This window comes from Ovis aries, chromosome 14 (assembly GCF_016772045.2).
Source record: "Ovis aries strain OAR_USU_Benz2616 breed Rambouillet chromosome 14, ARS-UI_Ramb_v3.0, whole genome shotgun sequence".
In the NCBI taxonomy this organism is placed as follows: domain Eukaryota; kingdom Metazoa; phylum Chordata; class Mammalia; order Artiodactyla; family Bovidae; genus Ovis; species Ovis aries.
In genome coordinates, this window is record NC_056067.1 from 18466230 (window position 1) to 18493973 (window position 27744).

General features: G+C 51.0%; 1 protein-coding gene across 1 annotated transcript in view; it reads left to right on the plus strand.

Annotated features, from left to right (window-relative positions):
* The first annotated feature begins 1279 nt into the window (after positions 1-1279).
* Positions 1280-27744, plus strand: part of NKD1 (NKD inhibitor of WNT signaling pathway 1) — a 106509-nt gene continuing 80044 nt past the window's right edge. The window contains exons 1-3 of the mRNA XM_027977825.3: positions 1280-1473; positions 1602-1634; positions 2196-2329. Of these exons, the coding sequence (XP_027833626.1) occupies positions 1449-1473; positions 1602-1634; positions 2196-2329 (192 nt within the window). The 5' untranslated portion in view covers positions 1280-1448. The remainder of the gene's footprint in view (positions 1474-1601; positions 1635-2195; positions 2330-27744) is intronic.

A 27744-nucleotide genomic window follows, 5' to 3' on the forward strand; every position in this document is an offset into this window, starting at 1 on the left:
AAAGAATGTACATCTCATTATATGTTGAAATTGAAATATTTTTGATCTATTGGGTTAAATAAAATACATTAAAAGTAGTTAATGTTGCTTTTTACTTAAAAAAAATGTGGCTACTAGAAAATTCGAAATTACATATGTTGCTCACATTATCTTTCTATTGGGCAGTGTCCCTCTAAGGAGTTGGCAAAAAGGACAGAATTGAGCCTCCGTTTTACAATCTGTAAAACGGAGGCTCGCACAGAGAACTCAGTCCAAGGGGCAGCGCTTTTCTTCTCTCTTAGCACAGGGTTTTCTTTTCCCACGCCCAGACTGCCCAGTACCAGGCCGAACTTAACAGGCCTCCAGTGTCCCCAGCAGAGCAGGCGTGCTCTCTGAGAACCACAAAGGTGGAGTGGAACCCCTTGATGTCGCCCTCCTCTCCGCAGAGACCTCCCCAGACAAAACAAACAAGTCCTTGGGTCTGGCGAACTGCAGCGGGGAGCGGAAACCCAGGAAGATCAAAGGCCCAGCGGTTACCCCCTTCCGGGCCGCACAGCTGGCAGCGCGCCCCGACCCCCTGGCGGGCACCCACGGGCCCGGGAGGAGAGGACAGAGCGATTAGCTGGCAACTCGCGGCTTTCGGACACTTGTAGCCGCCGCGAGCTGGCTGGGTCCACAGCTGGCCGGAGGCGCAATGGGGGCTTCTCCTGCACAACCAAATCAAAGCCTAGAGAGAGGTTCGGAGGAGAAGCGCGGCGGGCTTTGGGCGGGGAATAGCGAACATTTTCTGCCGAAGCCCGACCGTGCAAGACTTGGGAAAGGGAAACGTTGCGGGCGCTCCGAGCAGCATCTCGTCTCCGACCTCAGTTTCATCACCTGTAAATTGGAGCCGCAGAGTCCAGTCCGCTTCCAGGAAAAATCGAGCGCAGGGAACACATAGCTCCGAGAACAGCGCTGTGAGAGGAGCAGTTGTTCTACAGCGGGCAGGACCCAAGAGGGTGTCTGTCCCAATATTCCTACTGACCAGAGCTCCTCCGCCTCCCTCCACCACCCAACCCCACCTCTGGTCCCCAGTCCCGGGTCCCTCGCCCCCGGCCCGGGTCGAAGACCGAAGCCTGGAGGGGGGCGCTGTGTTCAGCCCTAAGCGCTTCTCCACGCCCCGCCCCCAGCCCGCCGGCCCCGCCCCCGCTCCGCCCCCTCGGCGGCCCGCCTCGCCTTTGATGCGCCGCGCCCGGCCAATGGGCGCGCGGGGAGGCGCGGGCCGCGGCGGCGGGCTGGGGGCTCGGCTCGCCCGGGCGTCAGTCCGGCCGCGGCAACAGCGGCAGGAGCGAGTCGCGGCGCCGCCTCGGGCTCCGCTCAGCTCCGGGGCCGCTCCAGGAGGAGGAGAGCGAGACAAGGCGCGGCGAGCCTTCAGGGCCCGCCGGCCGGGCGCATGGCTTAGGGACGCCCCCTCCAGCCGCGCCCCCAGCATGGGGAAACTTCACTCCAAGCCGGGTCAGTGTCCCCGCCCGCGCGCCGGCCCCCTGGTCCCCGCCGCCCTCGTCCCCGCGATTGCTAACTCTCTGCCTCTCCTTTCTTTCCGGCTCCCGCCGCCGCCGCCGCCGCGCGCGTTGTGCCTGCAGCCGCCGTGTGCAAGCGCAGGGAGAGCCCGGAAGGTAGGGGCGCGCGGGGCACGCACCGGGGGGAAGGGTGGGGGCTAGACGGGGAAGCACCGCGGACGGCAGCGGAATGGCCTAACCCGCGGATCTGATTACCAGGGCCGCCCCCACCCGTTACTCCAGCCACCCTTTCCTTGGAGCACACTTTGTGTCCCCCTCTCTGCCCCCGCTGCCCCCTCCCCGCTATCCAGTACTTTCTCTTCTGACCTTCAACCCCTCCCCTACGGCACCCCAATTCCGCGCTCACTGCCGCCCCGTCACCAAGAGCCTGCCTCCTCTCTTTTTGGTCGTCAGCCCCCACTCGGAGACCTTGGCTCCTGCGCCCCTTCTCCTGACCCTCAGGTCCCTCTTGGCTCGCCTCTAGGTCCCTGCTCTCGGGGCTTCGCTTCGAGAACCCCCTTCTCCTAATTACCTGCGTCCCTCTCTCAGGATCGTGCGCAGCTCTTAGCACCCTCCTGGTCCCTTGCTGCCTCTGCCTCGCCCACTCTTTCTCTCCTCTCTCGGGTAACTTTCAGCCTAGGGGCCAGACTCAGGGGCTTCATGTCGTCCCCGCCCCAGGTGACAGCTTCGCTGTGAGCGCCGCCTGGGCTCGGAAAGGCATCGAGGAGTGGATCGGGAGGCAGCGCTGCCCGGGTGGCAGCTCGGGACCCCGACAGCTGCGGGCGGCGGGCACCGTTGGCAGAGGAACTCGGGTACGATCCCCACTTACCTCCCTTTCAACCTCAGAGATGGGTCTCCATACACGCCCCCCCAGCCAACTTTTAGCACCTCTTGGCACAACTTATAAGCCCAGAAATCCCTTAGGTGCCCCTGCCCCACCAACATGACCCTGCACACCCCCTGCCTCGGGGAACCTTACTGGTGACACAGATGGAGGGGCCAGTTGGGGAGCAGAGGGCTGCCTGGGGGGAAATGTCCTAGGTGAGGTGGGCCAGTTGATGGGGAACTTGTCTGTGCTGGAGGGATTCGGGACTTGCTCTGATTTCTTTCTTGTTTCTGTGGCCAGCATTCAAAGGTGGATTTGGAGTTGCGCTAGGGAAGAGGGAAGGTTGTTGGGGGAGTCTGGGTGAAAGGCAGGACTGTGCTACCCTCCAAATGTGTTCCAAGTGTCTGTGGCATTCATCAGTGCCAACTGCCTTGGAGTCCCAGTAGAGCAGCCAGTGATCTGGGTGGGGGCAGAACTTGGGGGTTACTGAGATCTGGGAGACCCCTTGGCTTGGTGCACAAGGAGAGAGAGGGCCTCATTGTGCTCTAGTCTGGCCCACCCCCAGCCTTCACCCAGTGAGTCCCTGTGGCTGGATTTGTTCCTAGGGGAGTAGTAGGTGTGACAGGGGAGTGAGTGAGTCCAGCCGCAGCTCCTGGCCTGGGACTGGTGTTCACAGATGTCCTATGGGCTCTGGAACTCTGCACAGGGCTTTCAGATGGTCTGCGTGGAACTCGAGCAAGCCAAGGATCAAAGGATGAATCAACTTTTTGATGTGACATTTAATTTTTTTTCTTAAACTTAGAGGGGAACAGACTGAGTTTCAGGTCTGGTTAGTCCTTTGGTCTTGTTCATAGGCTGGGGAGGGGCCAGTGGAGTTTTCAGATGTGTGTGTGTATGTGTGTATGTGTGTATGTCTGTGTGTTAGGGTGGTGGGATCTGGACTGAGTATAGTCAGTTGCAGGAGGTGACCCTGTGGATAGGTGACTCTTGTGCATGTAAGAAATAACCTCTGTATCTAGAGGAAGCTCCCATCTCCTCCTACACTGTCACTGCTGATCAGGGGGCCTTCTCCTCTCCATTTCTTTTCATCTGCTGGCTAGGTTAGAATTGAAGCTACTGTCCCCTAGTAAAGGCCAACGCTGGGTCGGGGGAGGGGGCTCTGCAGTTAGGGCCCTTTAAAAACAGAAGTACAAACTTCCCTTTCTTCCCCCCACCATTTCCAGTTTTTGATCTCCTTATTTCTTTAAAGCCCAGTGAAAATGATCCCATTTAGCCATATGAACAAATGCATTTTGCAGCTCAAGACAGAGGCCAACTGAGTGGATTTCCATTAATCAAGTTTTGGGTTTTTTCAGCTTGTTTATTTTTACAAAGTATTCCTGCAGAATGACATTTATTTGCAGTCCTTTTTTTTTTTTTCTCTTTCCTAAACTGCCAGGCAGCTTGCTCCATGCTTTAGGGGAAACTTGAAATACAGCGAGGGCTTACTTCAATTGACTTTTATCTTCAAAGCCATAACAAATGTTACCCGCATGTTTTTGGTGGGTCTCCTTGGCATCCAATCCTGGAGGATGGGAGGGAGGAGGAAGGAAGGAGAGGAAAACAAAAGTCTGTCGTTTTTAATTAAATAGTAGTGTTCCCAGCAAGAGGGATGTGAGCCAGTAAAAGTTGCCATTGGGGAAAATGGGGGAGGGGGAAGAGGGGGCCCCAGCTTAAGTCTGTGGCTTTGGTGAAGTCACGGGAATTTTGTTGCCTGGTTTCTTCCCCCAGCTGAGGACAGCATGGGATGGGGCCTGCCCCCTGCTTTCCCAGCCCCCTCTCGCAGAGAAATGCTGAGGGGTCATTAGTGTTTGTTCAAAGCACTTTTGAAGATGTGAGCCCGAGAGCCATCAGCGTGACATATGCTGGGTGGTGGAGGGTGGGCCCTGCCATCCAGGATATTCAGAAGAGAGAAACTCGGCCTCCTTGGGAGTCATGCTTGGTGACTGGGACCCGGACGCCTGGTTTCCCCCCACTGCTGGCCTCATTCCTGAGCCTGCAGAGGTGGAGTTGGCCGAGGGAGAAGCCAGGGTGAGCCCAAGGTGTGGGGCTGTCCTGTGGGTGCCTGCGAGGTGATTTCAAGTAGTACTTAGAGGAATAGTTTTTATCTTAACAGTTACATTTTTTTTTTTCCTTTTTACCAGAAAAAAGAAATAGCTGGGACATCAAACCCTTGATTTCATGGATATTATTGCTTAGGATGAAGCTAAGTTGAAACAGATAGTCTGAAGTCAATTCTGAGAAAGATGTTAAGTACAACTGGTCAAAACTGTGACTGAGAAAGAATGCCCCCAGTTTAACTTTGAGATATTAAATGGGATCGCAGTAGGCAACCCCCGGTCTGTTTAGTTTCCATGAGTTCTAGGGGCACGGAAAGGGTGGCTCTAGGTTCTTCCATTATCTCATCAGGATGTAGGAGGGTGTGGGCTCCAAAGTGTGCTTCCAAGCGCTGGCAGAGCTTCACCCCCACCCCCCACCCCAGACCTGTCCCTGTCCTGGGAATGGCTTCTGTCTCTACTCCATCACCCAGCCTTTCACCAAGGCAGCTGGGGACACATTCCTGGCTCGTCCAACCAGCAGTATTATTATTGCAAAGATAACTACTATTTATTAAGCACCCATGTGTGTCAAGCATTTTGCTTACGTTATCTTAATCCTCCTCATAACCCTGTAAAATTGCCAGCCAGCTGGTGTAGACTCTGGTTTTCTTCCTTTCTGGAGTACTTACTAGTACTTTCCCGCACCAGAGCATCTGCCTGGAGGGGGTCGCACTTACTCATCCCTAAGAGGTGGCACGCTGGCCAGCTGCCGAGCACTTTGGGGTGAGGCAGGCAGAAGCGTGAGGGGCCCCTGCTTGCCCTCTTCCTCCCTGAGGGGGTCTGAGTAGCTTAATAAGTGTTTAAGGTGGGTCTTAGTTTCATGCAAGATCTTGGGATGTGAGAGGGTGACCTCATCAGCAATTAACCCATGCCTACCCTTCCAAAAAATAAATAAATAAATGAGGTCAGTCTCGGCCACAATAGCTTGTCACCTTGTATAAACCATTTTACCTTTGTCTACCTTAAGGAGCTCATCTGCAAAATGGGTGTAATAACCTGCTCATCCCTGGCAGAGTTTTGGCAGGTAACTCTTCATAAAGCGTAGAACCTGGGGAAAGCCAGGCAGGTTCCTGAGGCCCTGGGAAGGTGGAGATGGGGGCCCAGATTATGAAACGAGAGGCTTCCTTCCCCCATACTTTATAGCCTCATTTGGAGGGACACAGGTTAAGACATCTGCCCTTTCAGTGGTACATGATGAGCTTCAAGGGAATATGAGCTCAGAGGAGAAAAATAAGGAGACATGCAAGCTGTATGAGTTCTACAGAAGATGAATGATACATGAACAATTTGTATGCCAGGCAACTGTGTGCTAGATAATTAGACATTGAAGTAAGCATAATAATCTCAGAGATAAAGGATATTAGAAGCATGAAGCAGCAACAGGCATTGACAAAAGGAAAGCAATTGGAAATGTTGGATCTGGAAGATACAATGGGTAAAATTAACAAGTTTAGTAGATGGACGGAGTAAATGGACAGAGATATTGATAGGAGACCACTTGGAGAAGCAGAATCTGCGTGTCTGTGAACACTCCTGTAGCATGCACGTGCGTGTGCATATATGCACGTTGACCTCCGCATTTAAGACCATCCCCTCCCCCAACCCCCAGTTTGGCCCTTTTGTTCTTTTATGGCAAAGTCGCCTGAAGAAAACAGGCTGAGCACTTTGGTGCAGGCAAGCCTGCCTCTGGATCAAAGGTGGCTGCCAGGCGGTTTGGTAATTTGATTAGGGGCACCTTGTGCATTTTGATATTTGGGGGAGATTGGGACGGTGCAGGCATGGTGGGAGCCTGCGGGGACGTATCGGGCTGGGTGATGAGATTGGAGGCTGGCCCAGCTGCTGCCTGAGTGCTGGATTCCAGGGGAATTACCCTTGAATGATACCAGTTGGCACAATTAAAAGGCCCCATGTCTTCACCATATGGAAAGTGTTAGGCCTCCTTACGTGGTTTCAAAGCTATGTGCCGGGAGGTGGACTTGACATTTGAGGTAGAGCATAAATTAAATATTTGGTGTTTCACAATTAAAAGATGATTTGCTTTGAGGCTAGAGGAGGCGTTTGGGCTTCCACTCACTGGTTTCTTTGAGTTCTCCACAGAGAGTGCCCTCTGCCTGTGGCACCCAGGCCAGCTTCATAGCCCCACCTGGCAGCTTTCTGGACCCGTGGGGGATGGGGAGGAGAGCAGGGGCAAGCTGGGGCTGGGCAGAGTGCCAGCTTCTGGTTTCCGGTAGATCTGGGTCCCTCAGAATGGTGGAAAGTGGGCAAGGTGTCATTCTGGATACATTAATGCGTCTCTGTGACGGGGTCTCTGGTAGAGGCTTCGAGGAGTGTCTTATCCTCCCTACAAACCTTTTTGTCCTTGAGAAGGACTCTGGTTCCCCAAATCAGGCTGTTATGTGTGTGCTTTCCCTCAAATTCAGAAATAAACCCTCTACATTCACACCTTGTGCAGACTGTCGTAAACTCAGTGGGAAGCTAAACCAGGAGACAACCGCATATGTCCCACAAACTTCTAGACTTGGGGAATGTTTAATCCCCTCGCCCCGTGGGAGTGTCAGAGTGAGGCGATAATGCGGGTGATGACTGGACAGAGCATATTCCTTCTCATACCAGGAAGCTTGGGCACTGGGCTCAGGGGCCAGACTGTTCCTCTGAAGCCTTAAAGCAACAAGGCTGAGCGGTCAGCAAAGGGAGAATCACCTCCTGAGGAATCTGTCTTCCTTGTGGCAGTCCCGGGGCATGTGGTGGGCTCTCATGATAAATTTGCTCAGTGAATGAATGAAGAATGAATGGAGATGGATTAGGTCACCGTCACTGCCTCTTCCTCCTCCGGCCAGGTAAAGCTGGAAGCAGGAATAAACGACAGGCTGTAATTCAGCCTTTTCTCCCAGACTCTCAGCTGTTCATTCACTATGGTCAATAATGGATTGTTACTAATTATGAATTCCCTAGCCAAGACAGGCATTGAGGCTACAGTGGCAGATCGCAGAGACGTGGCGCCTGTCCTCCTGTGGCTCCCAGTCTAATAAAGGAGATGAAGAATAAGCGTGTGCGCAGTGCACTGGCAGACAGTGACACTCGTGAGAGGCTGGGCCAGTGAGGAAGGAAGTGTGGAAAGAGGGGATGGGTTTGTGCAGCAGGAGCTCGGGGAGGCCCCAGCACATTAGTGTCCGTGGTTGGGTTGAGCCCTCGAGAAGGGGCTGTGGGCTCCAAGTGGCTGTGGGTCTTGTGGGGTCTGAAACTCTCTGGTGCTCGTTCTTGCTACAAATTTTAGATTTTACAAATCCCCCCACAGTTTAGTGGTTCTTGGCACATGTGAGCTCCCTGTCCCTCTAGACAGGTGGGTGGGGTGGAGCCGGCCTGGCAGCCAGCCTGCTGGTCCAGACACTGGCATGCTCTGTAGAGCGTGCAGTGTCATGCCCAGGGACTGGGGGACATTACCCAAGCTGTTTGGGTGAGGGGTGGCCCCTGCTGCCCTCTGTGGGAGGAAGGTCAGAAGCCCAGCTGTGGGTGGGATGTGGTGCCTGAGCCATGGGATTGGCAGAGGGAGGCATCCCAAGGGCCAAGGGGTGTAGTGACATGCCAATCCCAGGGGAGCCTGTCCTACCCCAGAATTGCTGTGAGCCTGTGCTGGAGGGAAGAGGGTCTCCTGCCTCAGTTTACCAGATGTGTCTGAGGAAGAGGAGTGCATTGTGACCCTCTGGGCAAGCAAGGGGCAGGAGCCCATAAGGAGATCTGTGGGCCCCGGGGAGTCAGGGACCCCCCGACCCTCCTTATGGGCTTCCTAGGTGGCCCTGGTGGTAAAGAACACCTGCCTGCCAATGCAGGAGGTTTAAAAGACACAGTTTTGCTCCCTGGGTCGGGAGGATCCCCTGGAGGAGGGCATGGCAGCCCACTCCAGTACTCTTGCCTGGAGAATCAATCCCATGGATAGAGGAGCCTGGCGGGCTACAGTCCATGGCGTCACAAAGAGTCAGACACGACTGAAGCGACTTAGCACACACACATACACAATCCTCTTTGCTCGAGGGTTCTTGCAACCTCACTCACTGTGACTGAAGGTTCACAACTTTGGAATTTTTAGGTCACTTGTTGGATTCCAAAGCAGGCATTTCAGGCTGCCTCCCTGACTTCCCGCTCTCTTTTCTACTCACACATGTTCTTTTTGTGGCTCTTGTCTCTCACAGACATTCTTTTTCTTCCTCTCACTCTCTCTCCTCCTCCTTTCCCCTCGCTTCCCCCACTCCCCAAGGAAGGAAAAAATTCAGACTCTCACAAACAAAATATCTGCCATTCCATCCAAGGGAGAACTGAGGCAGGAGCCCAGAATATCCTGGAAGAAACGCCAGAGAGAGCTGAAGGCCTTGGTTGTTTAATCTGGAAGGCAGTCTTTGATGTCACCGTGCTCCGTTTATCCTGGGAAGCTGCCTGCTTCTTTATGGCTCACTTCAGACTCTGCACATGAAGAATGGCCGAGTTCCTTCAGGAGCTGGAGGAAAAGGCTGATCACTCCCCAAAGGGCAGGTTTGGTGATGCTGCCGCTGCTGCCAAGCCCAGGTGGGGTGGAGAACCTTTTCTAAACAAGCATTTACAGAGACATAAGTAATTCTTTAATAACTGCCCAGGAAAGCAGAGGGGGCTGTTTATCCATGTGGTACTTGTCACAGGGCTTTGCGAGGGAGGCCTCAGGTCCCTCTGCTGAAGTCATCTTTCTCCCCAGCAAGACAGCATGAGGAGCTCTTACCAGGGGACTCTGCCCACCGGGGTGTGTCCTGGATGTGTGTTTGCTTTGAGGGCTCCAAGAATTGCTCTGGGCTTCACTTTCCTTACTTATTGAGCTGCGTGGGCTGTGGCCTATGTGTGGCTGACACCTTTCAGAGGAACCCAGGGTAATGGGTGGGCTTCACAGTGGTGTGTGGCATCAGCTGAAGCATCCTTCTCTTCTCTGGGCCTCAAATCTTCTAGCTGAGAAGTAGGATAAAATTTATTACATTTATTGCAATTTGGAAACTTTGTATTGAATGCCTTCTATTCAAGTCATTTATGCATCTGTGCAACAGAAATTCAGTACTTACTTTATGCCAGGTATACATCTGCCCTGTCAGTAGGCATGGTCCTTGTTTTCATGGACCTTACATTCTAGTCGGAAAAGAAAAGGGTTTTTAAAAACAAATTACACAATCTAAGTCATGATTTATGCCTCAAAGGAAAGGTTCTGGGTGCTTTGAGAACACTTAATGGGAATCAGACCTAATCTGGGTGGCTGTTCATTCCACAGATTTTTGAGTGTGGTTAGGATGTTGTGGAAATTATGAGGAATAGAACATACTTCCTGCCTCACAGAACTTAGAGTTTAGTGAAACTGAACTTTCATCTTTGAAAGTTTTTCTTATCCATTTTTCTTATCCATTTTTCTTATCTTATTGCATTGGTTAGAATATCCTTGACTGATTCATAACTATTAAGTATGATCTTCATTGTTTAATTAATTAAGAACGCTTTCTTTATCTCCTGACTTGCTAAGATTTTTTAAACCAGGAATAATTATTGAATTTTATCAAATGCTGTTGGAGTATTGATGGAGCTGATGATTCTTTGCTAATATAATGTGTGATTTATATGAATGATTTACATTGCCAGATTTCCTAGAGTTTAAGTTTCTTTGCATTCCTAAACTAAATCCTTCTTTCCCGTGCTAGACTGCTGCTTTAAAATATTATTATATTTGATTTGCTAGGCTTCCCAGGTGGTGCTAGTGGTAAGAACCCACCTGCCAACGCAGGAGACATAAGAGATGTGGATTTGATCCCTGGGTCAGGAAGATCCCCTGGAGGAGGGCATGGCAACCCACTCCAGTATTCCTGCCTGGAGAATCTCATGGACAGAGGAGCCTGGCAGTCCAGAGGGTCACAAGGAATCAGACACAACTGAAGCAACTTAGCACATATTTGATTTGCTAATACTTTACTTTGCATTAATATTCATGTTTGATTGGCTCATGTTTGAAAAGTTATCTCCTGAATAATGACAATATTTAGGGAATGTTAGAGAATGTTCTGGGCATTCTCTGAAAGTCTGAAAGACTTTCTTTAGACACTTGTAAAGTCCAGAGCAGAGAGTGTGAACTGGTCCAGGGTCACAGGTGGTCTCAGAGGAGCTGTGATTTAAGCCCAGAGTTGCATCGGGAGAGGGGTAGTGCTGAGCGAGGCAAGGGGAGAGAACATGCAACGGTGGCTGGACTGACCCACCACATGGGAGAACGCCCTGTAGTGAAGTGGGCCGTTTGAGATACTGATCGAAGTTCAGCTGGCTGAAGAGGGGTCATGGCCTGGGCCTGGGGGCCTTCTTAGCCATGCTGTGGAGGTTGGTCTTTGTCCAGAGGAGAGACAAGTGTGTGAGGGGCCAGCAGGACAGAGGTAAGCCCTTTGATCTAGGGGAAGAAGGAATGTGGGGAAGGATGGGCTCTCCCTTGTAAAAATACTTCAGAGGATAAAGAGGAATCAAGTGACTAATTCTATGGGCTGAGGGAGAGATTCTGGAAGGTCTGCCTCGATCCAGGCACAGCGCTTAGTTCTCAAGGGCCGCCCAGGGGACTCTTGAGGGGGCCACAGGTGGGTGAAGGACCGGGAGGAGTAGAATAGAACAGGTGGTGTCGGGGGTGGTGCCAGAGTGAGGACTCTGAGGCCCAGTGTCCTGGGTTCAGATCCTGCTGCGCCGTTTTCTGCCTGTGGGAACTTGGGCACAGTGTCAAACCTCTGTCAGCCAGAGATCTAGCGGGAAACAGAGCCGCCCTGGAGAGTCTAAGTGAAATTAGCTTCCAGAGGTATGGGCAGCATTCAGGAGCCTTCATGGGGTCTAGAGGTACCCAGTGTCTGGTGGGTCCCTGGCAATAGGAGGAAGCTGTTACCGCCCCCCAAGGGCAGAAAGGGCCAGGGAGGATGTGTTGGATGTTTTGGATTGGATCCATGTAGGAGTCACAGCTGAGGATGGGTGGAGACCAGGCAGAAGCTATAAAGATGGAGGATTAACTGCAGTCAGAGATACGGTACAGAAGTAGTGAGGAGGTGCAGAAGAAGCACACCACCCCCATCTCCTAGCATCCTCCAGTTTCTTGCCGGGGCCTCCCGTTGGCAGCTGAATTCAGAAGTCAGAGACTGGGAAGCCCTGGTGAATGGGTGCACAAGGTGGTCTTCCTGAGGGCGCAGAGCAGCACAGGATGAGGGGGCGGCGTGGGGGATGGGGGGGCAGGTAATGGATGAGGGTGGGAATGAAATAGACTAATCAACTCTGTGCTTGTGTTTCCTCGTCTGTACAGTGAGGATGATGACAGTGTCTGCTTCACAGGGCAGCTGTGAGGACTCAGACTGTAAAATGGTTGTAATATGGGACGGATGGTAACTGTGTAAGTTCGCTCTTACTGTTACAAAACCAGGAAGAGACACAGGGTTATAGAGATTGGAGGAGGTGTTTTTGAAAGACACGGCATGTCAATACAGCTCTAAGGATGGTAAGGCCGAGACCAGGGGTCAGAATCTAAAGGACCTGCAGGGACCAGAGGAGTCATATTCACCAACTCGTCAGGCTGGCTGGGAGACAGCCGGGAGATGGGGAGGGCTTGGATGCCCTGGGGAGTACATGTGCCGTGTCCAGGGAGCAGCGCCCCTCAGCCTCAGCCAGCTGTTGTCATGTGGAAATGTGGCCTGGTGTTGCCACATCTTTTGATCATTAAGAGAATCCAGCCGTCTGGAGTTTTATGTGAAATTTTTCTAATTTAAAAAATTATCGTCAACTACATAAAAATTTTCAAAAACACTCTTTTGGGTGGACCCAGACAGCTGGATATGGCCTGGCTTGTGACTATTGATTTAAACCTACAAGATTTTGGTGGGGTATGACTGTGTGAGGGATAATAGTGCATACAAATGGATATTAAAGTGCCTCATACTGTACATGCGTTCTTTACATTATTATTCCCCTGTATACAGCTGAGAAGACAGGCTCAGCAAGTTAACCTCCTGAGCCCAGCCAGGGAGGGTGGATTCAGGCTGCCTCCAAGGTGGAGGGTACAGCCCAAGCCAAGGCTGGGAGCTGGGGAGTCATGGATAGTATGTTCCAGTTGGTAGAGAGAAGGATGGGAGGGCAGGTGGGGTAAGGACAGTGTAGATGTCTTTTGTGCCCCCTTTTATACCAATGCCCAGAGTGTGCCCGTAGTAGGTGTCAGGAGTATGTTTAGAACTTTGAGAATCAGACTTCCCAACTCTCCCAGCCGGGTGGCCCTGGGTTACCTGATAGCTTACCGCAGATCCTCAGCTTTCACATATGTGGCGGTCATAATTTCCTACCTTGTGGAGTCATTCAGAGAGTGAAATGCGTTCACTCTGGTAAATCAGGGAGGGCAAAGCAGATGTCGCCCCTCCTCTTGCAGCTGTCTGGTGTGGTTAGTGGATGCTCACCCAAATGTGCACCGCATGTGATGAGGGGAAAGAACAGGGCGTGGTAAGAGAGAATGAGGAGGGGTTCTCCTTTGGTTTAGGGAACTAAGTTGTTGAGTCCCAAAAGGGTAAATAGCCAGGTGACTAAAGGTTTGGTAAAAACAGCTCAGACAAAGGGTTTGGGAAGTGCAAAGGCCACAAGGCGTGATTGCCGAGTAGGGAGTCTTTAACCCACTTCTGGTGTCTGGCTTAGGAAAGTCCAGTCCCTGAGATGTTCAAGTAGAAATGCAAGGTCCAGTGCAGGGGTGGGTGGCTCTTGGGGGTTGCGGGGGGTGGGGGATGCTATGTGTTGCAACTTATTTTGAGCCCTTGTCCACCTGCTGCAAATCTTCTACAGTTTTATATATTTTTTATTCATGTCTGATCCCTCCTGATTCTCTTCCTTCTAGCTGAGTGCGAGATGGGGGAGAACCTCGGGTCTCACAAAAGCCTGGAGCTGATTGGCTGGTCTGCCATGTGCTGCTCAAGCCCCCAGCCTTGAGCTTGAGGACAGAGCTGGGGCCCTGGAGAGGGTGGCGCAGAGCCTAAATGGTGCCTGTCAGCAGGATGGGCCTGGCCACCCTCAGGCCACAACTGAGGCTGGGGAAGACCCGAGCCTTCCAAATGTGTCTCTTACTCCAGTGGCCTGCACAGGCTGGGGGTGGGAGGGCTCTCACGCAGGCTTTGACTCATGGCAGCTCCACCTGAGTAGGCTTGAGGGTGCTACTTTGGGGTACCTTGTTACAGGGCAGCTTTTGACCCTGACCTTGTTTTAGCCTTCTTTCCCCCAGGGATCTAGATAGACTTCAAAAGCAAATGATGATGTCAGAGAACTACTACAAACCAGGGAGGAAGTTGCCTTCTAAGTGGGTGCTGGGAGCACTTTTCTTGCTCCCCTGTCCTGGAGATCTCCAGGAACCCACTGCCCCAGTCAGTCTTGGGTACATGCCTCCTTACTTGGGGTTCTGTGGCTGCAGCTTCAGTGTGGTTGTTAAGTGCCTGCTGTATGCTGAGCCCTGTGCTGAGCCATGGGTGCAGCATTGAGCATCTGCTGTATGCCAGGCCCTGGGCCAAGAGTGGTCACTACGACTCCGTTCTCCCAGCCCCACTATGAGGCAGGTACTACCATTATCCCATTTTACTGCTGGGGAAACTGAGATTTTAAGGAAATCTGCCTTCTTGCCCAAAGTCACTTGACTTGGAAGTGGAATCTTGCTCTAGCAGGATTCAAATTCAGAGCAGTCTGATTTGAGAGCTGTCTTAACTCATTATAGGTGAGGTTTTTTTTTTTTTCTTCTTAAACTGTGTCTTATAAGCCCATTCATGGCTCTTGAAATCTATGTAGTGACCAGTATTAAAAAAAATGAAATAGACAAAAACAAAAATAAGAGAGAACATCCTGTGTAGTAATAGTAAATGTTGCTTTGTGTTACTTTCTGTTTAGTTGCTAGTCATGGACAGGCATGTCTATAGATGACAGATAGATATGGATATACAGACATGGATGTCCATACCAATAAATAGATACATAGATCTAGATATGTCTATAAAAAGAAAGAAAGTGAAGTCATTCAGTCGTGTCTGACTCTTTGTGACCCCATGGACCAGGCTCCTCTGTCCATGGAATTTTACAGGCAAGAGGAGTGGAGTGGGTTGCCATTTCCTTCTCCAGGGAATTTTCCCAACCCAGGGATTGAACCTGGGTCTCCCACACTGCAGACAGATGCTTTACCAACTGAGCCATCAGGGAAGCCCAGATATGTCTCTATCTAAATGCATATCTATACCCAAATCCATATATACTGAGGCCCATTATAAAGCATAATTCTTATTGTGGGTCACCATAAGTGTTAGAAAACACTGGTGTTTGGTCACTGGTCTAGACTCTGAGTTTGAATGCCTGGTTTCGGGACCTAGCCCTGCTTCTCACTGGCTGTGTGACCTTGAGCAAGTTCCCTAACCTCTCTGAGCCTAAGTTTTCTTTCTTGACGTCAGGGCTTCTTGGTTTGTTGACAGTTTGGTCAGAACAGATTTCCCAGGATTTCCATGGTTGCTGTCTTGTACAACCACTCCCTTTGCTTAGGGCATGAAGAGGGCCCTTGGGGGGTCCCATGTCCTCTGACCTTAGAAACCAGCCTCTGAGCATGACAAGCAGCAGCTGCATCCTGCAAACTCAATCCTTCTGGACAGAAAACTGTTTGGGGAATCCTGAGCCCAGCTTAGCCATTAGGTGTCTGCTGTGACCTCTCCTGGCCTTTACTTCCTCCTTTCAGAATGTAGTAAAGAAAAGATGGATGTCTAGGTTATGTTTTGTTGTGTAACAAATTAGTCCAAAACTTAGTGCCTTAATCATTTTGTGATCTGCTTAAGATTATGTGGTTTGAGCAGGGCTGGGCAGGGACACCTGGCCTCCAGCTCCCTGTGGCCTAGTTGGGTTGGCTCCAACAGCGAGGGGCCAGCTGCCACAGGCCCACTTGCCTTATGCCTGGGGCTTCGGTTCTCTTTCAGGTGGCCTCACCGCAGGGTTGGCTTGGGCTTCCTCATAGCATGGCAGTCTCAGGGCAGTCAGACTTCTCATATGATGGCCAAGTTCCTACAAGTGCAAAAGCGGAGACTGCCAGGCCTTTTAAGGATTTAGACCTAGAATTGGCAGTGTCACATTCTCTTTGTTAAAGCTAGTCACAGGTTCAGCCCAGGTTCAGGGGAAGGGACTACACAGGGGCATAAATACTGGGAGATGTGATAGAATGAAAGAAAAGTACAAGTGAAAGTGTGGTCACTCAGTTGTGTCTGACTCTTTGCAACCCCAAGGACTGTAGCCCACTGGGCTCCCCTGTCCATGGGATTCTCCAGGCAAGAATACTGCAGTGGGTTGCTATTTCCTTCTACAGAGGAATCTCCCTGACCCAAGGATCCTACCCGGGTCTCCAGCATTGCAGGAAGGTTCTTTATCATCTGAGCCACCAGGGAATCTCCAGCTGTGATAGGTTGGGGGCCATCAGAGTATTTTACCAGGAGGGAGGATGTGGTCTCCTGGAGAGGAACTGCTGACAGCCTGAGTAAGAAAAGGTGCCCATTGGACTTTGGGTCCTGGTGCTCCCAGTCCGGTTTGGCAGGAGCTGTCTTGGTGGAATGATAGCGCAGGTGAGATTGGCATGGGTCGTGAAGGGACTGAGGAACACGTGCACGGGAGCAGAAGCACGTACGTGTGAGAACATCCATGGCTACGTTATTTGAAAGAAGGAATACTTATAGTAACTCAAATATCCATCACAGAAGATAGGCCAGTAGACAGTGGTGTAGCCCTTCCATTTCAGGATCTCTCTGCAACTGGTAAAACCAGGTTGAATGAGGGCTACATGCTGATAGAAAGGAGGCCCTGAGATGCTGTTGAATGAGCAAAGTGGAAACAAAACATCAGCATAAAGTGGCCCTGTTTTTCACAGTATACAAAAGTCTGTTCAGGCCTGTGTCTGTATGTATTTGCTGATGTACATGGAAAGATCTGGAATAATACACTGTCAAACTCTGTTTCCCTGAGGCGTGCAGTGGTGGGAGATGGTGAGGAGAGAAGGAATTCAGTTTTCACATTATACATTTTTACGTTGTTGACTTTTTTCCCCCAGTGAGGAAGTACCACTTTGTATTCTTCAAAGAGCCAATACATTTAGGAGAAATGAGAAAATAGCACACATAGACAGCTCTAGGGATACGCTTTTCTAGAAGAGATGGAGAGAGATGCCAGTAGCTGGAAGGGGTTGTGGGGTTGGGATGGACTCAGGGTAGTGCCCTTAGGGGTCCCTCCCCCACCAAGCCCTCTATTTCTTTTCTGGCAAAGCCAGAGTCTTCAAAATTCACAAGGGCAGAAGCTTCAGGGGGGTTTGTGGCTAAGTAGGTGTGACCTTTCTCTGTGTGGATGAGTCAGGACCCTTTGAATTTTAAGCCTATCTTAGCTGTTTCCTACAGAGGCGTCTTATTGACCTCTGTAATGGGGGGGTCGGGAGGGTGAATTGAGTTCGCTCAATTGTGTCCGACTCTTTGTGACCCCATGGACTGTGGCCCATCCAAGTCCTCTGTCCATGGGATTCTCCAGGCAAGAGTACTGGAGTGTGTTGCCATGCGCTCCTCCAGGGGATCTTCCTGATCCAGGGATCAAACCCAGTTCTCTCACATTGCAGGCAGATTCTTTACCATCTGAGCCACTAGGGAAATCCAAATTCAGGAAAGCTGGGTCCTAGAGCTCCATCCAGCTGTCCCAGGGTGGCAGCTTCTGCTCTCAGCTCTGGTTTCTTTTGGGTCAGCTTCTTTCTTGGGCTGACTCTCCCTCAGGTGGTGGAAATTTGGCTCCTAGCAGTCTGGGCTTCCATCTCCAAGTAGAAGATAGTTTCGACCAAAGTTTAGGCTGGGATCCTCTAGTTGTGACTTGATCCCATGGCCATCCCAGAACCAAACCCTCTGCTTCTGCCAGTTCTGGGTCACATGGCCACCCTGGAGTGGGGGCTGGGATCAGAGCCCCCTCCCCACAAACCGCAAGGTCTGGGATGGTGGGGGGTGGGTGGTTCCCTAAAGGAAAACCACCTGTAAGAAGAAGACTGCAGAATGCACAGTGGGTGGATGGAACCAACATCTGTGCTGCATGTAAAACACACTGACCGCAGCTCCAGCCAGCAGCTGGCAGGCGTGGGTGGGGATGAGGCAGCCTGACAATTAGCTAGCTATCTGGGGAGGACCATTGCTTGCCATTGGCTCTTGGAAGAGCATAAGTGGTTTGCCATGCAAATCTAGAAGGGGGGCTCCTTCATGCAGTCCCCATGAGTCATAGCTTTCCTTTCAAGCTCCTAGCCTCTCTGTGATGAGCATGGTTCAGTTCAGTTCAGTTCGGTCGCTCAGTCGTGTCCGACTCTTTGCAACCCCATGAACGGCAGCATGCCAGGCCTCCCTGTCCATCACCAACTCCCGGAGTTCACCCAAACCCACGTCCATTGAGTCGGTGCTGCCATCCAGCCATCTCATCCTGGGTCGTCCCCTTCTCCTTCTGCCTCCAATCCCTCCCAGCATCAGAGTCTTTTCCAATGAGTCAACTCTTCACATGAGGTGGCCAAAGTACTGGAGTTTCAGCTTTAGCATCAGTCCTTCCAAAGAACACCCAGCACTGATCTCCTTTAGAATGGACTGGTTGGATCTCCTTGCAGTCCAAGGGACTCTCAAGAGTCTTCTCCAACACCACACTTCAAAAGCATCAATTCTGCGGCGCTCAGCTTTCGTCACAGTCCAACTCTCACATCCATACATGACATAATTAGGTGATCCTTAACCCTCAGGGGGTAGGTAATAAGATGCTTCTGGGAATCTGCTATATCAGATGGTGTCTTTCTCCTTAAATAAGTGCTCTTACACCTTGACCCCTAATTTCAGGGCACCTGTAGCCCCCAGGTTAAGAACTGCTGCCTGAGTTTGTATGAATATTTTAAAAACCTCATCATTTAACTTTTTTTTTTTTTCTTATATGGATCTTCTCTACTCCAGGGGGGCACACAGCGTTGGACCTGGACTTCCGATCTGGGTTTGTACTGAACTGTATTCACTTTGGGTTTTAATTTCCTTAGGGAAAAAGCACTCATCTCTTGGAGTCATTTCAAGGATTAAACGAAATAATGCATGTTGCGATTTAAGGTTTAGCGTGCAGTCAGCACTCAGTAAACATACTCGATAGTCCTATAAGACCTCTCTGGAGCTGCTGATTCCCAGTGAACCCAAGCCATCTCTCTGGGACCCAAGGCAGCATCTGGAAGGGGCTTGGTTGCTATTTGATGGATGAAGAGGTTCAGAGAGAACATCTTTGTTCACTCAAGAGTTCCCTGGAGTGATTCTTTTCCATTTCCAGATGGGCAGACTAAGGCCAAGGAGATTTCAGTGACTTATCCAGCCGTCTTGGGGTGAGTGTGAGTTAGCTGTGAGCGGTTTTCCATTCTGATCTTAGGACACCTCTCACTCATTTTATAAACTGTGCCTCCTGCGTGGCCATGGTCAGGCCATGGACAGGTGACAGCTCACCTGTGCATGATGTCTGCTTGGTGGAGGTCCCCGATCTCAGCAGAGTCCTTTCTGGCCCCTGAGCCCCAGCCAGTGGTTCCGCTGCCCACCTGGCTGGACACTAGGTCTCAGGTGGTAGGTATTGTTCTGCAGAAATGCAAACTGGTGCTTTGCTTTGAGAGTATTAAGACACAAAACCCCTGTGGTTAACAGCAAATTAATCACAGGGTTAAGGAGGAAATTTCTGGGGAGACATGACTTCATGAGCTTGTCATAAAGTCTGTCCCTGCCATGTTTCACTCTCCAAGGTTTTTGACTTTCAGAAAAGGAACTGCAGATAGAGTTACCAAGTTTTACAGAAATATTTTTACTGGGCAGAAGATTGCTTTATGGTAAGAGCCAGTTATTTCAGGAGACAAGCAAAGAGCCCTTTATTCTCACGTTCTGTGGGAGGAAAATATTATGCTAGGAAGCCCGCTTCTTGGATGGGCCATTTGAGAGGCTGGGCTGCATTTCTGGAGCTGGGAGTAGGTGATAGGAGATGACGCAGGAGCCTAGGGGGCAAGGGGCTCCTGGGCGTACACCCACCTTCTCTTAACCCTCCCTGGGGATTTGGGACTTGTTAGGTGGGCAGAAGGGAGCCTAAGCTATAAAGGAGGGAAGCGGGGTGGCAGAGAAAGGAAGAAACAGGGTTGCATGCCAGTGTGGGAGGGCCCCCAGCTGGAGAGCAAGCCTGGGGTCAGCTGGCTCTCCCATTTACAGGCTCTGTGACTCTGGGTCTTTGCCCCTCTGAGCTTCCATTTCCATTTGTAAGTTGAGGATAGCAGAGTTGGGGATAACAGAGTTATCCACCTCATGGGCATGTGTGAGTATTAAACGAGATCATCTCTGTCAAGTACTTACTTGTTTGCTCAATCCATGACGTCCAGTGGTGATTGTCAGAGGCAGGGAGATGGGCCTTCCTTACTCATATTGCAAAACCAACTTATCCTGGAGCTTCCTTTGCCTTGGAGTGCAGTGGGCATATTTCCTGAGTCCCGAATGAGACTCCTGGTTGGATTCCATGGTGGAGGATTGGAAATCTGGGTCACGCCAGCAAATTGGAGATTTATGAGCTTCATTTCTTGAACCCCAGTCTGTACCTCAGCTCACGGAAGGGACTGTTCTTTCCTGGAAATTAGGGAAAAACAGCATCGGCTTGATTGTACTTAAGGAGGATGAGTTTGACCTTTGCGGATTAAGATTTCATTCCCCCCTCCCCCCACGATGGGGAAGAAGGATGCCTGCCAAGAGTTCTGTTTGTGTCTGGAGCAGCCGTGTGCCTGATAAGGAGACGGCATCCCTGCCTTCTTCTTGCTTCTGAGCATAATCCCTTTTAAGTTGTGCAGTTGGAGAAGGTTGATTTATTTCGTTCTCTTCCTCACCTCCCTGTCGTTATTTAGAATGTGAGGGAGAGTTTATCTTGCTCTCCAGGAGATCTATCGTTTCAGCTTTGGAATGGTACCCAAGTTTACAGAATGGAGTCTGGTGCCCAGAGCCTTCTGGTAAATATTTTGGGAAGGTGGATTCCTCTGGCATTATGGCCCGCGGGTTGGGCAACGGGTGCTTTACTTGATAATGGAGCTTGGACTCTCCTCATACAGTGCCCCGCACATGGGCTACTTGCTAAGGCACCTAGTGCCTGGATACACTGTCTGCCTCTTCAGAGTCCCCTTGACTGTGTCTTCTGCCAGAAATCCGTGCATTGCTTGTTCATTCCTTGCAAATGCCCCTTCTCCATCCTCAGAAGCCTGGCTTCCTCCTTCTTTCTCATGCAGCCTCCACCACACATTTATAAACCCCCCAAAACCTTCCCTCCGGTCCGCCCTTCTTGTTCCTAAAAGCCTTTGCATACTTTCTGATGCCTGCTGTGCTCTGCTCTGGGTTGGCCAGGTCAGATAGGGGGGCCCTGGACAAGATCCGCGTTTTCTATGTCAGTTTCCTCATCAGTAGAATGGGATGATACTGTCGAACCCCTCCTCCTCCCAGGCTGAGTGGGAGGGGGAAAGATAATGGGTGTGAAGTCTCAGGGCCTGGAGGGCAGTAGGGTTTGGTAATGTTTCATACCCACCCCCCTCAGCTGCTCAACAGTTCTCAGTCTTCATATCTCCTTGAGAACATATTAGCGTGGTGTCTTGTCCATAGGAGGCCTCAGAACACAACAGTGGGACCTGCTGGTTAGGAATGGTGGTGACACTCCAAAGGGCTCTTTGATTGAAAAAAGCCTCTCAGAACATTATTTTCAAGGCTTCTGGGAAGGTAGACAATATTACTTTAGCAGAGTGGTTGCAGCACGGGGGACACCGTCCACTTTGTGGCCACTAGCCTTATACGGCTGTTGAGGACTTGAAATAGGGCTGGGCTGGGTTGAAAACATCCAGCAGATTTCAAAGGCTTCATGAGAAAGCAGAATGTAAATTTTTCCTTAATAATTTTTATATTGATAACAAATAATATTTTGAAATGGCAAGATTTTTGAGATTTTGGCTTAAATAACATTATTAAAATTAATTTCACCCATCTCTCTCTCTCTCTCTTTTTTTTAATGTGGCTACTAGAAAATTTAAAGTTACACATATGGCTTACATTCTGTTCCTACTGGGTAGCCCTAGTATAGATTCCAGACCATTCTTAATGGTGATGACATTGCCCCCGTGTATACACATACATATGTATACATACATTCAGAGAGACAAAAAGTATACCTGTGGTATACCTAAATTTCATGTGGAAGTGATTAGGAAAAAAAGTGCAACTAGGCTAAGTATGGGGTTGTTGTTGTTCAGTTGCTCAGTCATGTCTAAATCTTTGCGACCCCAAGGACTGCAGCACACCAGGCTTCCCAGTCCTTCACTGTCTCCCAGAGCTTGCTCAAACTCATGTCCATTAAATCAGTGATGCCACCCAACCATCTCATCCTCTGTCGTCCCCTTCTCCTCCTGCCTTCAATCTTTCCCAGCCTCAGGGTCTTTTCCAATGAGTCGGCTCTTCCCACCAGGTGGCCAAAGTTTTGGAGCTTCAGCTTCAGCACCAGTCCTTCCAATCAATATTCAGGGTTGATTTCCCTTCAGATTGACTGGTGTGATGGGTAGGGACAGATAATGAAGAATAAGAAGTGCTCCAGAAAAAAAAAAAAAAAAAAGAAGAAGTGCTCCAGAGAGCCAGACCTGATGCAGATGCTGACTGCCACTTATTAGCTGTGTGACCTGGAGTAAGTTCCTTAGCCTCCCTGTGCCTCTGTTTCCTCACTGGTGAAATGGGAGGAAGAATGGTACGAACACCACAGAGCTGTTGTGCAGGTTGAGGACTTGAAACTCTCAGCTCAGGACCTGACACACACACAGCAGTTCATGCGGCAGTTAGCACCATTGTTCACATTGATATGTAAGAAGTGAGGCTTCTGGACGCAGAATGCAGTCAGACATCCACTTCCAGAATTTACAGGGTGACCGTAATGTCTGTTAGCCTTGGTTTTTCCATCTGGAAAATGTGTTGCTGGGGGCACTGTAACATCTGTACAGCACTTCGTGCTGAGCAAGGAACATGGCTAGGGGTACGCCCCCGCCAGGCACAGAGGGGCTCGACACTAAGGGCTGGGCACTGGTGGTCTTCTCCAGCTGCCTGGCAGACCCTTCTGGCTGTGTGGGCGTGCAGCTGTCAGGGCTGGCCAGGGCTGCGCTGGGCAGCTCTTCCCTGGGGCTGCCTTCAAAAGGAAAGCCGGGAGGAAGGTGGAGGGGGAAGGAGGGGCTGCCCATTAACTGCCTGCCACAGACAATTGGATTAAAGGTCCCTTTCAAGGCCTTGGAAATTGTCAGTGACATGGGTCCTGGCTTGGGGACTTGCAGACGGCAGCCTTCCAATAACTAAAGCAAATTCCCTCTTCTGAGATCATGATGTGAGAGACACAGATGCTGAGGCTCTGCCTTCTGTGGGAGGAGGTGATGGAGAAAGGCCCGCAGAGCAGCTAAGATGAGGATGACCAGCTGGCTGCACAGCTGGGTAGACCCGGGGTGTATGTACATGGCATCCTGCGGGGGTTGTATGGAGGCCTTGGGGGTTTCAGGGCGACCGGAGACCTGGATGCCACTGCTTGGCGCTGCCTCTCCACATTGCTCAAGCATCCAAACATGAACTGCCTGAAAACTACCCTCTTCATCTTCCTAGGGACCTGCGAGGGCTCCAGGCCTTCCCGGCCCGGTGACTGGCCCTCCGTTCACCTGTTGTCGTTCAGGTCAGAACCTGGAGGTCGTTCCCAACTCTTCCCTCCCTAAACTGAACAGCCAACAGATGGACAACTTTTGTCAACTCTTCTCACTGTCCCCATCTTGGTTTAAGCCATCATCATATCACTCCTGGAGGATTCCACCAGCCTCTGATTTTATCTTCGTGGTTCAGCCAGGCTGATCTTACAGAACACAGTGAGGTTTTACAGAATCACGCTCCTGTCTAAATCCCCTGCTGTGGCTTCCCAGGCCCTTGAGTGGAATGTTGAAATCCTTCCTATACTCTGTAACACTCCCCATGATTTTGCCCACTTCCCACCGGAGGAGCCTGGTAGGCTGCGGTCCGTGGGGTTGCTACGAGTCAGACACAACTGAGCTACTTCACTTTCACTTTTCACTTTCACACATTGGAGAAGGAAATGGCAACCCACTCCAGTGTTCTTGCCTGGAGAATCCCAGGGACGGGGGAGCCTGGGCTGCCGTCTGTGGGGTCACACAGAGTTGGACACGACTGAAGTGACTTAGCAGCAGCAGCAGCACCTCTCATCTCCTACTGCCTTCCCTTGAGCTCCCTCTGTCCCTGTGACTCTGGTCCTTTTTGGAACTCATCCATCATGCTTCTACCTCAGGGCCTTTGCACAGGCTGGTCCCACTACTTGGGGTGCTCTTCTCCACACTCTTAGCCCGGTTTTCCTCTACCCACCTTTCAAGATGCCACTTCCACATCACGGCCTCAGAGCAGCTTTCCCTGAGGCCCCACTTAGGGCCAGCTCCTTTGTCACTGCTGTTCCTTATGGGAGGGGTCCCCAGCCCCTAGGCTGTGGACTAGTGCTGGTCCTTGGCACCTCCTGGGCCACACAGCAGGAAGTGAGTGGTGGCCTGGCGAGTGAGCCAAGTTGCATCTGCCGCTCCCCATCACTCCCTATCGCTTGCATTACCACCTAAACCATCTCTCCTACACGCGACCCCCTGTCATGTGTGGAAAAATCATCTTCCACAAAACTGGCCCCTGGTGCCAAAAAATGTTGGGGTCTGCTGCCTTGTAGCACCCTACTCCTTCCACTTCCTTGGGGTGCTCATCACCACTGGTCATTGAGTTACTACTCACCTCCTATAGGAGCATCAACTCTGCTGTGAGGGGACAGTTTTTATTATTAACCCCCAGAGCTCCATGCCTAGCATGGTGCCTGGCACATAGAAGGGATCCATTTATCAATACCTGCAGAAAGAAATTGCTTTGCTTATGCCTTGCCCACGTTCCTTCCCTTCTCCGGGCTTCAGCTATCCTGTCCATAAATAGGGTTGTGGAGGTTGCACTCAGTTACTACTAAGTTACTTCAGTCTTGAACTTTTTTTTGGAATTAACGAGTGCTTTTTCTTCCACCCCACATGTTATTTGGGAAAGACTGGAGGTTGGGTGTTCCAAGGTCATGCGCTCCACCCCCTTCTTGGTGCGCTAGCTGGGCAGGGACTCAGAGCATCCACTGGGGGACCATGGGAAACAAATTCTCTGCACAAGGAGCCCATCCCTAAAAGTGGGTGCTCAGTTTCTCTTAACCAGCTTAGCAGCAGCGTGGCGTCAGGGCTTGAGTGTGCCTCTGGGTCAGGCGGCGCTGGATCCAAAACCAGTCTCTGCTGAGCCCAGAGAATGTGGAGGATGGAAGGGGTGCTGCTGTGCCGGTCAGAAGAGAGAAGGAGAGTGGACTCTGGAACCGGATGAATTTGGATCTGGAGTCAGGAGCCTGGTGGGCTACAGTCCATAGGGTCACAAAGAATCAGATATGACTGAGCTACTGAATACACACGCACACACCCCCATACACCTCTACTGGTTGTGGAGTCTCCCTCATCTCTCTGGGGCTTTAGTCTCCCTACCTGTAAAATGGGACTACTGGTTGACCCTCCTTTCTGGGGTTGGTGTATGAATTCAGTAAGGTCGTGAACCCCGTGGTCTGGCATAGATAGATGGTGCTTGGTAAAGCTGCTCCTATTATAACTACTAACTATTCCCTGCAAGATGTCTTCTTATGAGGAAGAGGAGATAGAAGAAGGAAAAATCTTGCTGGAAGATTTCTTCCCCCTCTGGACAGATGTTTGCTATTTCCCTCCTTTCTGGAAAAGCCTCAGCCCCATCCTTCACTGCCACTGCCCACCCTGCACCCTTATCTGGTCACCAAGTAACTCGTCAATTTCTCCAGATGCAGGGTTGCTATGGAGACCTCCTGATGCTGCAGTTGCCCTGTGGCAAGTGGATGTCCCTGGTTTCCCCCTCAGGCCTCCGAGACTATGGTCAAATGTTACAGGAATAAGGGGCAGGCTCTGTCCGTGTGGAGATTCTGGGCGTCCAGTCTCTCCTTGATCTGCTCTGCGGGGGGCAGGGAGGGTCATGGCGGAAAGAGCCAGAGAGTACTTTCCAGGGTCAGGTCAGAACTCCACCTGGCCTCTGCCCCACAGGAATGCCCCTCGGGGACTCTCATCTTGTTTCAGGTCTGGGAGAGGGTCCCATCTGGACAGCCCTTTGGAATCTGAGACTCTCTGCAGATGTGAGCTTCCTGGGGGGATTAACACCCTCTGTGAGCACAGCCTCTGGGCCCTCTCGAGTTTTTCTGGCAGCTGTTCCTAAGACTGTCTCTTGTGCACCTGGGGAAATTAAACAAAGAGTTACTTCTGGGTTCAGCCCCTGGTGATTCTGATTCAGTAGGTGTCTGGAAATTGGTCAGGCTCACAGCCACAGGGGCTGAGGGCAGGCAGCAGCCCAAGGCAGGTCAGGGTGCTGTTACCCCAGACGGGGGAAGGATATATGGACATAAGGTGACTGCTGTCAACCCTCTGTGTCTGCGGTGCAGCTCAAGAGTCACCTTTAAAAGTATATCTACGTGTGTGTATATTGGGTTGGCCAAAAAGTTCTTTCAAAACTCAAACCAGTGTATACAGATACCAACCCAATATATACAGATACAATACATACAATATATACAGATACCTTTCCAGCTTTTATTTGTGCCTTATCACAACTTTTTGAGGGAAGCATCCTCACTCCCATTTTGCAGATGGTGAAACTGAGGCCCTGAGTAACAAGGTGTCTTCTTCCAGGTCACACAAGTGTTGTGTGACCCTATTCAGGACTGCCCGTGTTCATTCTGCCTTGGCACTGCCCTTCTCGGGACTCAGTGTTCCTGCCTATCAGATGGGTATCCTACACCAACTTTGGCCACCTCCCAGGTGGGCAGCACTTGGAGAGTGGGGCTGGGGATTGGAACCTGACGTGTGTGAGTCAGCCCTCCCGACCGAGGGTGAGCTGCTGGAAGTCAGAGCTGGGGGCTGTGTCCTGGGAGGGCCTGTTTGGTTTGGTTGACATTTCTGAGGGATGCGGTCCTCACTGGTGCTCTGGCCGAGCAGACACAGCCGTCTCCCCCCAGGGACTAAAATTAGGATTCCTCGGCTCTTGGCTGGGCCTCCTCTTGTCTTTGGAAAGGCTCCATTTCGTTCCCCCTGCTGCCGGCGGCGGCCGAAGCTCAGCCACAGCCAAATGACTGTCCTGCGCGGTCTCCACTCACACGCTCCGGCCTGCATTGATCTTGTCGGAGTTAATTAGCGGCTGGCCCCACAGGCCTGGCCTCCAGCGGGCAGGAGGAGCCGGCCGGGGTGTGCCAGGACCCAGGGGTCCCCTGCCCACACCCCTGCCTCACGGCCGCCCCAGGCAGAGAGGCCCTCCGAGGGAGGCTCCGGGGTTTTCTTTGGCACTCAGGGAACTAATGGCTCCCTCTCCCTTTTCTTTGGAGCCCTGTAAAAATAAAAAGTTAAAAGACCCTCAAGTTTGAACAGGAAAACCAAATACATGAAACCAAGCTGTTTCCATGTGGGGGCCACGGACTGTGAACACCCAAGTTTGAAACTTCCTCTCGTCAGAATTTATGGAAGCCTTGGAAACTTTTCCTTTTCCCTTTAAACATCAGAATTGGCTCAGGGCATTCTTTAAAAGCATAACCCCGGTGCTGCTCACAGCTTGATTTAATACAGCTTGAATACAATAGTAACTTCTGAACCCGCTCTCTTCAGAGAGAGCTGGAAAGTTGTTTCATGACACCAGTAAGTAGGTTTTTTTTTTTTTCTCTTCTCTCTTTTAGCCAAAAAGTATATTCTAAGATTTATTAGATTCTCTCCTGCCCTCCCCCTAGTAACCCAGATTTTCACTCGAAGTAAAGGAAACTTGCTTAGAACAAGTTCTCTAACTAAGGGCTGGGAGATACAGAGCCCAGTCCTCTAGGGCAGTGTTGGCACTAAAAGATTCATCAGTGCCCAGAGGCTGGTTGTTGTTGTAGGGGGTGGTTCATAAGTATCTGCTTGGTAGACCAGAACCACACAGGGTCTGGGCTCCAGAAACATCGGCAGGAGAGTAATTGTATTTGGGGGAGAGGAGGTTAATTGGGGGCAAGGACGTGAACGAGGAAATTCAGTTTTCCTGCAGAGGGAATCTGTTCTGGGGATGGGTTTGTC